The 10,915-nt window shown below is 50.4% G+C and overlaps 1 protein-coding gene across 1 annotated transcript; it reads right to left on the reverse strand.

The window, feature by feature from the left end:
- Nucleotides 1-4,334: 4,334 nt before the first annotated feature.
- RAET1G (retinoic acid early transcript 1G) lies at nt 4,335-10,613 on the reverse strand. Its single transcript, XM_010381044.2, has 5 exons — nt 10,446-10,613; nt 7,069-7,332; nt 6,559-6,840; nt 5,693-5,903; nt 4,335-4,529 (listed from the first exon to the last, which is right to left on the reverse strand). Exons 1-5 carry the CDS (start codon nt 10,528-10,530, stop codon nt 4,361-4,363), a joined length of 1,011 nt encoding a protein of 336 aa, XP_010379346.1. The 5' UTR covers nt 10,531-10,613; the 3' UTR covers nt 4,335-4,360.
- Nucleotides 10,614-10,915: the final 302 nt, after the last annotated feature.

Below are 10,915 nucleotides of genomic sequence, written 5' to 3' on the forward strand. Positions count from 1 at the left end.
ATCTGGAAGGGGTAGGGAGGTGAAAGCATTGATAAGCCAAAGTGACAGCCTCTTTTATAGACATGATCCTGCCTAAATTTCTCATGCCCCACAAAAGAGGGTCATGAACTCCCTGCTTCTCCAGAGCTCCATGCAGTCCTTGAAGCACTCTCTGGCTGTCTCTACAAGTGGCTGAACAGCTCCCTCTGGTCTTTGTAGGGCTGTGCAGGCTCCAGGTCCTCTAGGCCCAGGGTCTGTCATGCTCACCAGGTCTCACCAAGGGTGCACCCCACCATAGGTGGTGGAGGAGACCAGGTGTAGCTGCTCCTGTCCTTACCCCTCTCCTGACTGCCCAATCTTAACAGGAGGAAGGAGTAGGGATGAGTGGAGCCATGGAGGTTGGTGCTGGAAAGAATGGAAACAAAGACCTTTGTCCAATCCCCCAAATGATGGGGATCCCTTTCTGAATTCTAGCAGCCCTGGGGTAGTCTGATGATTGGATTCCTCTGATGTGTCTTAAATCGTATCGTATGGCAGGCACTGTGCTAGGTGCTGGGTTTACATGTGGGTGATGGATGTGTCCAGTCCTCCAGAAACTTAGAATCCAGGGACAGAAACAAATACCCATGTGGCTGCTGCTGCTGATGTGATGTCCCCGCAGTGGTTGGGGCTATCAGAGGACAGAAGAGGGGGTGACTCATTCTCCCTGGGGAGTTGCATGGAAGCTTCTTGGGAGGTGACATTTCAGACTGCTCTTGCAGGAATAGGAAGAATATAGCGTGGCCAGGTGGGAGGAGAAGAGAGGGCACCCAGAAGAGGGACAAGCATGAAGAGGAGGCCTGGGGGTGCAAATATCACAGAACTTTGGGGAGCTGTGAGAAGTCTGCAGTAATGAACCCTCAGTTACTGGGGTAGACTCTTTCCACAGGGAGGAGGGAATGTCAGGACACAAGATAAGGAAGGAGGCGTGGTCAGGAAGTCCCCTGGAGTCCCTGTCTCCCTTACAGCTAATCAACCAGGAAATCAGTTCACCATTCATACATGCATGTTATCACACACACAGATACAGACACACACACAGAGACACAGAGAGACAGGCACGCACAGTCTGTCTCACACACACTCACACCACACAGGTATATATACACTCACACAAACACACACAAATGCATGTAGAAATACAGACACAGACACGCACATGCACACACAAAGTCACACATAAACACAAGGGAGAAACTGGGTGTCATCTCCAGAGTTGTCATGTCTGGCCCATGCTGCCCACTCACCTGTCACCTCAGGGGCTGTCTCCCAGCTCATGAAGGAGTTCTGAAGTCATCAAGTAGGATGTCACTGTTTAATCTGAAACGCTCAGACAGCTCTTCACTCTGACCTTCCTTCCTGGTTTCCTTGGTTCTGGGATGAAACAGTGTCCTGCTAGTTTTCACTGAGGCAGAAGAAAAATCTCTCCCCTGAGGTAGAACTGCTGGGCCACCAGAGAGCACCCCTCTGCTCTTTGCCTTCAGGGCATCCTGATCTACAGGGTGGGAGGAACTCCCCCAATCCTCAGAAATGAACTCTTTATGGATTCCTCATTCGACATGATGTCAACGTCTCTTTTGGCCCTTGACTGTGGATCCCAAACTGTGTGCCAAGGAGCTCATGGCACAAACTCACTGTGAGCAAACCCTCTGGGCTTACTGAAATATTTGCAAGATAAGCACTGCCATCTGCTGGACAAAACTAGGAAGTACCAGTCCAAGATATTTTATAGTTTTAAGGTTAGACTATGCACCGTTACAGGTCATACGTGCGCGCCACCACACAGAGTAATTTTAGTATTTTTAGTAGAGACGGGGTTTCACCATGTTGGCCAGGCTGGTCTCAAACTCCTGAGCTCGTGATCTGCCCGCCTCGGCCTCCGAAAGAATATTTTTTCGTGTTTGTTGGCCACTTGCTGGTCTTCTTTTGAGAAGTGTTCACATTCTTTTCTTATTTTTTAATTGGGCTTTTTGTTCTTGCTTGTTGAGTTGTTTAAGTTCCTTGTAGATTCTGGACATTAGAGCTTTTCCAGATGCATAGTTTGCAGATATTTCTCCCATTCTATAGGCCGTTTACTGTTTGCTAGTTTCTTTTGCTCTGCAGAAACTCTTTAGTTTAAGGAAGTCCCTTTTGTCAATTTTTGGTTTTGGTTGCAATTGCCTTTGGTGTGTTCACCATGAAATCTTTTCCAGGCTGTATGTCTAGAGTGGTATTTCCTAAGTTATCTTCCAGGATTTCTATAGTTTTAGGACTTACATTTAAATCTTTAGTCCATGTCGAGTTATTTTACATACATGGTGAAAGGCAGGGCTTCAGTTTCATTCTTCCGCACATGGCTAGCCAGTTATCACAGCAGCATTTGTTGATTTTGTTGAAGGTTAGATGGCTGTAGGTGTGAAGTTTTCTTTCTGACTTCTCTGTTCTGTTCCACTGATCTAAGTGTCTATTTTTGTACCAGTACCATTCTGTTTTGATCATTATAGCCTTATATTATAGTTTGAAGTCTGGCAATGTGATGCCTCTGGCTTTGTTCTTCTTGCTTATGATTGTTTTGGCTATTTGGGCTCTTCTTAAATTCCAAATAACTTTTAGATTAGATTTTTCTAATTTTGTGAAAAATGGTGTTGGTATTGATAGGGATAGTATTGCATCTATAAATTACTTTTGAAGTATGGCCATTTTGGCTATATTGTATCTTCTAACTCATAAGCATAAATTATTTTTCCATGTATGTGTGTTGTCCCTGATTTTTTTCAGCCATGTTTTGTAGATTCTCTGTTTCCACACAAAATCTAGCAGAATCACTCATTTATTACTCCACATCATGGAGGAAAAATGAAATAACATTAATTCTCTACTGGGTAATACAAGAAAATTCTAAACTCAGTAGGTTTTTGGGAAATAGAACTCTCTGTTGAAATATTAGTACAGAGCAAGAAATTACTGAGGAAATAATCATTAATATAATTTTTTCTTATTAAATAAAGAATTATCCTTCAGGACACAGAAAGAAACCCTGGAGTTCTGAAGTCTAACCTGATTGTTTTACTGACTATATCATTTGGAAGAAAGAGGTCATCGTTCAAAAAGTACTCAATTTTCCAAACAAAAGCAGAAGAAAGAAAATGTTGACATATCTTGTTTAGTCAGCCAGAACTTTAATTGCAGGAATTCCATTAGGTAGCACCAATAAAAAATAACATAAGATGCTAGGAATAACCACTGGTAAAATTGTTGACAAAAGGAATCAAGGCAGTGAAGGAGCTATTGGGTCCATGGTGTCATCATGATCTGCTGGAGGCCTCTGGACATACACAGTAGGTGGTGGGCAGGCGGCCAGCCAGAAGAGCGAGTTTGATCGAGACCCTGCTCACAGGGGCTTTTTGGTATCATCTTTAACTTTCAAAAGGGACACAAATGTTGGTTTAAGAGATGAATGAGAACCCGGATCACTTTTCCAGGGCAATCTTTCCCTAGGCACTCCACGTCTCAGAGCCCCCTGCACTAAGGGACCTGTCTTTCCCTTGAGCCCCAACTCTGGCACCAGCAGCTTGGACCATCCTCTTTCTTCCTTTGTCAAATCACAGAGTCAGCCCAGGCCCTGCACCTGACCAGGGCATGGAGTGGAGGGTCCAACAGGACCGAAGCTGGTAGTGATAGGCCTGCTCCCTCACTCATGGCCCTCTCTACCATCTGATGAGAGGGCCTAAAACATGGAAAGGGGTGGGGGTAGCCCATCCAAAGAGAGGGCTCTGTTTTCCTCTGTCCTTGGCCTTGGGTGGGCCTGCAGGGAAGCATCCCTCCTTTCCCTTCTTCCTCAGCCTCTCCTCATACTGGGAGCAGCACCCATAGCTCTGAACGTGCTGTTCTACCTTATTCATTCCTGGTCCAGCCCAGTGGTGCCCAAGGACTTGAGCAGCAGCTCAGCTCCCCCGTGTCTGAGTCCACTCTGCTCCTGGCAGGGCCATCAGTCGGCTCAGGATCTAGGGTTTGCAGGAGGGTGATGGCAGGGGAGCTGCCTTAAGGTCTGGACTCAAACCCCATGGGGCCATGGTACTGACTTTTTAAAAAACCTTTTCATGAGCAGCCTCTACTCTTCACCTTCCACCTTAATTCCTGGAATCCAAACCACTTTCTGTGGGAGGGCAGCTCTGCACCCCCTCCTTTTCAGTTAGGTATACCAAGGCTCTCCCAGCCCCTTCCTCCTGGGATTACACCCATATCTGTAGGGACCAGCCCTACAGGGCCTGTGGGTTTTTCTCTTCGTGTGCGGAGATGAGAGATCGTAGAAATAAAGACACAAGACAAGGAGATCAAAAAGACAGCTGGGCCCAGGGGACCACTACCACCAGGATGTGGAGACCGGTAGTGGCCCCGAATGCCTGGCCGCGCTGTTATCTATTGCATACAAGGCAAGAGGGCAGGGTAAGGAGTGTGAGTCGTCTCCAATGACAGGTAAGGTCACGCGAGTCATGTGTCCACCGGACAAGGGGCCCTTCCCTATTTGGTAGCTGGGGTGGAGAGAGAGAGAGGACAGTTTATGTCATTATTTCTTCTATGTATTTCTTGGACTTTAACACTTTTACTAATTCTGCTCCTACTATCTAGAAGGCGGAGCCAGGTGTACAGGGTGGATCATGAAAGCGGACTAGGAGCATGACCGCATGACCCTGAAGCGCAGCATCACAGGGAGACATTTAGGCCTCCGGATGGCTGTGGGCAGGCTTGACTGATGTTTGACCTTCCACAAGAGGTGGTGGAGCAGAGTGCTCTCTAACTCCCCCAGGGAAAGAGAGACTCCCTTTCCTGGTCTGCTAAGTAACAGGTGCCTTCCCAGGCACTGGCGCTACCACTAGACCAAGGTCTGCTAAGTAACAAGTGACTTCCCAGGCACTGGCATTACCGCTAGACCAAGGAGCTGTCTACTGGCCCTGTCCGGGCATGACAGAGGGCTCACACTCTTGTCTTCTGGTCACTTCTCACCGTGTTCCTTCAGCTCCTATCTCTGTTTGCCCTGGTTTTTCCTAGGTTATAATTGTGGAACAGAGATTATTATAACATTGGAAAAAAGAGTAATGCTACAAACTAATGATTTATAATATTCATATATAATCATGTGTATATTCTATGTCTAATACAACTATTCTTATTTTAAGTATTTTCTTTATTATACTGGAACAGCTTGTGCCTTCAGTCTCTTGCCTCAGCACCTGGGTGACTTGCCGCCCACATATATCTCTCTTAACCTCAGAGATGAAATCCCCCTTCTCTTGTCACACCTCATGTAAAGCTACCATGATGCACCTAACCCAATTAAGAGGACTGCCCATGTCTGAATTCCTGCTGCCTGCAGGCCACACATCCTTCCTGAGTAGGAACCTGCTCTGAATCAGGCCTGAATTTGCTAAGCCCTCTCAAGCTCAACAGACCCTGAGCCTTGGTATGGCACCACCCTGCCTTTCCCTCTGGCCTCTGATGGTGAGAATCCATCAGAACTCAGGGCAGAGCTGCCCAGGTCATTTCCAACAAGTAACACAGGGTCTCATTCACCTGTCTTATGTCAGGATGAGAAGGTCCCAGACATGGGGAGGGGCGGGACTCAGGGAATTCTCCATCCCCGTCCTCCCTCCTCACCCACCTGCCCCTTGCTCCACTCCCAATTCTGCCCCCATACCTGTCACTCCAAAGCACTCTCCTCAGCAGCCAGGGAGGATGAAGCAGGGGAGGCTGAGGAGGAGGCTCCAGGGACTGAGGGTGGTGGCCATGGCTGTGGGTTGGGCTGTGCCTGGGGCACATGAGGAGGCACATGATGAGGAGGCAGCAAAGGATGAGGGTGGTGGCCATGGCCCTGAGTTGGGCTGCACCTGAGGACACGGTGGGTGGTGCTGAAATGGAAACACAAGAGTGACAACCCTTGTCCAGGCCCCAAATCTGAGGAGATGCCTCCTCAGCTCCTGCTGACCCAGGTCGTCCTGGAAGGCAGAGGTTTTGTGCCCTCCTGCTATGGGGAAGCTGCTGGGACAGTTCCTGGGGTAGGAAGGGAGAGGGTGTCCCTGTCCTCAGGGAGCTCACACAGCTGCTGAGGGAAGCAAGGTGGCAGCGCAGCCCACCCTCATGCTGTGGTGGAAGAGAAGATGATGCTCCAGGGTTGGGGAGGGGAGGGTCCCTGGGCTGGCCTTGGAGGCAGTTTTGATGGATTTCCAGAAACAGACCAGAGAAAGGAAAGGAAAAGTCATTCTCAAGAGGGAACACTAAGGAGAAAGGTCTGAAAACAGTGACACCCGCAGCTTCGAGATTGGTGAGAAATCCACAGCACAGGGAGCAGAAGCAAGTGCAGTGAGAAAGAGGAGTCAGGAGGGAGAAGGGAGAGGAGGGTGGGAGAACACAGGCACGCCAGCACCCCCAGGAGGAGTGCCCCATGAGGGGGTTATTTTAACATAAACTTGTACACTGGGATGACTGAAGCTGAACTCAAGAACTAGTGTCTCGAGATCACCATTTCTGATCTCATTCCAGATCCCCGTTTCTTTCTTCTGTTACCTCCTGCACTTGGCTCCAGGGTGCTGCCCATGCCCGTCAAGAAGTCCTTAAGCCATCTTGTGCAGTCTCCCATTGAGATGTAATGGAAGGACATGGTCACATCCTTGTCATTCTCCCACTTTTCTTTCATCTTTCTGGCTCCAGGATGAACCATTGTCCACACTCTCCTCTCTGAGTCAAAGAGGAGGAAGACCTGTCCATCAAAACTGAACTGCCAAGATCCGCTGCTGTGTCCTTCAGCTTTCTGCTCACAAGACATCCGGGCCTGCAGGGTGAGGGGTTCTGCCCCCATCAGAGAGAGATCAGCTCTGGTCTTGACACATGTTGAGCCCCCATCCTGTCCGCCTTACAATTTCCTGGTCTTACTCTCTCTGCCACATCCTGGCCTTGCCTCTAGATCTCTTAAGGGGTGATAGAACCTTCCTATTTGTATTTTTACATGAAAACTATAAATGTCTCTAACCTGCCACTGTATCTGCTCCCTCCTGTCCTGGGCCATCTGAAACTTACCCCTGGGTATGTAATTCTCCAGCTCAATGTCAAGCAGCTGCTGGATGAGCATGTCCACCACTTCTCTCAGTACTGGGTTCTGTGCTTTCCAGGCCTTTGTGACATTTAGTTTCTTCCCCAGGTGACTGACGGGTAGGACTTTCTTGTTGCCACAGTCATAGTGAAGAAAAGTCTTTTTATCCACCTGGCCTTCAACCGCACACCACCGTGGCCCAGGTCTGAACTTAGGAATGATGGTGATGTCATAGCAAAGAGAGTGAAGGTCTGTAGAGAAAGGCAGGTGAGGGGTGGGTGGGGAGAAAAATACCCCTAGGTACCCCTCCTCCACACCGTGACAATAAGAGGATGCCTCTGGAGGTCTGGGCTGGCCCAGCAAAGAATGCCCCCTCCAGAACTGTGGTGTCCACAAGATTAAGCCAAGTGCTCCCCACTTCCATGATGACAAGGAGGAGGAGGAGGAGGTCTCTGCCTGTTGAGAAACCACATGTCCCCAGACATGTCCCACTGCCCCTCTGTCCACATCGGTCAACACATGAGAGGTGCCAGGACTGCTAGAGGAGGAAGGGCCTGGATGGCAGAGGATCTTCAGCAGCAGCCCATGTGGACTGCAGGAGGTAGAAGAGGATGTGGGGGCTGCCCCTGAGGGTGCTGGTGCACGGTAGGATGGACTGAGGATGGAAACCAGTTGAATAAAGAAGAGTTAATTGTCATGGTCACAGGATTTAACATGTTGGCAAAGCCCCTGCTGATGGTGCTCATCTGCTATGAGGATGCCTTCCTGAAACCTTGGACAAAGAGCTGGTCCATGCAGCAAGAAATAGAAAATCTGAAAATCTAAGGCAGGTATTAGAGGGAGGGATCACAGGCTCAGAGAAAGGCCCATGCTGGAATGCTCTGAGTGTGAAAATCCAGAACAATTTCCATCCGCTGTGCTCATGGGAAGCCTGGAGGACTCCTGTTTACCTGGCATGTAAAGAAGGCCCCATAAGAAGACACCAGAATGGGATGAAGCGGAGGGATGCCTATTGCTGAAGGCCATGGATGGGTGTAGGAGATGCTGTTCCTGAAATGGGCTCCAGTAGTAACAGGACGAAAAATCCTGAAATACCAGATTCCAGGTGGAGGCTATTAACTGTCAGGAACAAGGAGGGTTAAATGATGGAAATGATTAGAGAAGTTGCAATGCCAGCTGTGACCTCAGCCATACAAAGCTTTGCCCATGGCTCATAGAACAAAGGGGTCCAAGATCCAGAAGAGATGGAAACCCAACCTGAATACTGCTGGATTTAAATAATCACAACAAACAGCGATAAAACAAATGATGGGTGACCAGGAGGCTGAAAGCAGCCAGTCCATCAAGAACAAGGCTGCTTTGCCCAATTTGCAGAATTAAGCCACTTCGCAGAGCCTGAACTTATAACTCGAAGAAGACACCAGTTTCCAGTGAGGACAGACCCTTTAACTCTGCAGCAAGTGCAATGATTCTTTGTGCGCTTCTCCAAACATATTTATGGCCACTAGAGTTTGCCGTGAAGGGCAATTTTGTAAATATATAAAGGTGTATAGGGAATATATTCTCCATTCCAACTACTCAACTCTGCTGTTGAAGCTCAAAAGCAGCCATAGATAATCCATGAATGATGAGCGAGGCTGGACCTGCCTTAAGTGCCCAATGACCCAAGACGCCCTAAGTTCCATGTGCTGGACATGTAAGGACATGTAAGGTACATGTGCTTACAATATCTAATTGGAGAATCACAACGTAGATTCCGTGTGAATGTTCAGAGACAAAGCGGTGCCACTCACAGGAAAGAAATCTCAACATTAAAAAGTGTCTCCTGTAGAGTTCTGGGCCTTGGCAGAGATGGGGCCTTTAGCCACGGAAGGGCCGTGACCATGCAGCCTCAGAGCTGCCCATTACAGGTGGGCTCCTCACCCTCTAGGTCATTAGGAAGATAGGCACGGCAGTGAGAAGATGCAGGTGTTTCTCCTGGGATGGGCAGGAGCAGGCTCACCGGGAACTAAGAAGTTGCACTAACAGTTGGCCCCAATCCCCAGGACACAACATGGCTGCACCCCCTCACCCTCAGATCACACCTCAGGTTTCAGGGAAGGTCGCTGATGGCCCTGGTGGACCATAGATGCCACTAAGCAGCAAAGGAGGGGAAAGTAGACCCTGAACCATGGGACCCTCACTCCCATCACATCCACACCACCCAGAAGCCACAGGCAGAGTAGGACCGCTTTCTACTCTCCAACTGACACCTGAGACACCACTTGGAGATGACACCCTAGGGGATAGGGCACTATTCACTGGGACACTGTAATCCCTTCATCTAGGGTCAGTAAACTAGGACAGGGTCCGAATCTGGTCCCCCTTATTTGCAGGTTGCCATTACCTGCTGTTGCTCTACAAAGAGACAGGGCATGACACAGAGAACCCAAGGCCTGCAAAGATCACAGGGCATCCTTCCTCCCTTTCTAGAAAGGTTTTGCTGATCCCTGTCTACACAGTGACTATTCTCTATGACGCTGGCTCCCCAGTAGGAAGAAAAGGCAGGTCTGGGCCCCAAGGGCAGAAGTGGGCGCCTCTATTCACCAGAGCTCCCAGGGTCTCTTGGAGGGAATGGTGCTTCACATCCCCTCTGCACAGGTTCTGTGGGGAGCTTGGGGTGTGTTTGCTGGGGTGTGTCCTCAGGCCAGAGGGAGAAGGTGCCACGTGGTGCAGGAGGTAATGAGGGCCCCTTCATGGATGGGGAGACCTCTGGGGTGACCAGCTGGGTTGAGGTGGGGAGTAAGAGGATGTGACCTGGGTGGTGGCAGTGGATGGTGAGGGGAGGGTGGGAAGTGTCTGCTGAGCCCCTGGGTGCAGATGAGTGTCTGCAGGGAAGTGCAGGGAAAAATTCCAGGGCATGCATCCCTGGGGGTGCTGGAGGTTTGTGTGGTGGAGAGTGGGGGAGAGCAGAGCGGGCTGGTGACTGGTGGGGGTGTCTGTGATTGCGTCCCTGTGGAACACCCTGTCCTGACCCCAGCTCGAGTTCCGGGGGCTCTGGTTTCTCCTTCCCGAGGGCGGGTGGGACTGCCAGGCTGCACTAGGGATCCCCGCCCCACCTCGCCCTCTGCGGCTCTCTGGCCCCTCCACTCTCCGGGGCGGGAAAAGGATTCCAGCCTCCTCTCTGACCGGCTCCTCCCCTCGGAGGATAAGTAGCCTCCGGGAGCGGATCCGGCGGGAAGGAAACGCGAAGGGGAACTGAGTTGGGGCGCAGTCCGGGGAGATCGCACGGGTCCTTCCAGAAACCTCCCCTCCTCTGGAGCCCACAGCCCACAGCCCCCTACATTTGGCCCCCGCTCCGCTTGGGCTCCATCCCCGAGCTCACCGGCCCGCCCTGTCCCGCACCAGACGGACAGCAGGAACAGAAGCGGGAGGCGTAGAAGGAACGCGGGGCTGGCGGCCGCTGCCATTGGGAAATTGGATCACAGAGGACTGCAGACTCGGAGCCCAGCCCTTGGATCACCTGGCGGCTCTCAGGCTGTCTGAATGCAGCATTAGACACTCGCCAGTCTAACACCCGTTTTGCCCTGCCCCCTCGGAGGAAACACGCCCCATCGTCGCGCGTCTCCCAATCAGGTGTCGCTCCACTAAGACTACCCCACTTCCTACTGCAGCACTTGGGCTCTTACCCCTGCGCCAGCCAGTCACACTCAGCTCTGCCTTTCACGGACCAGTCCCGTCAAAGGCTTCTTTCCATGACACCCTCATGTAATCATCACTTCATTTTGTATTAACCCAATGTGGATACCGATGCACAGAAAGGTGAAGAAAACGCACAGAAGTGTTCAGCCGCGA

This window comes from Rhinopithecus roxellana, chromosome 4, assembly GCF_007565055.1.
Source record: "Rhinopithecus roxellana isolate Shanxi Qingling chromosome 4, ASM756505v1, whole genome shotgun sequence".
Lineage (NCBI taxonomy): Eukaryota > Metazoa > Chordata > Mammalia > Primates > Cercopithecidae > Rhinopithecus > Rhinopithecus roxellana.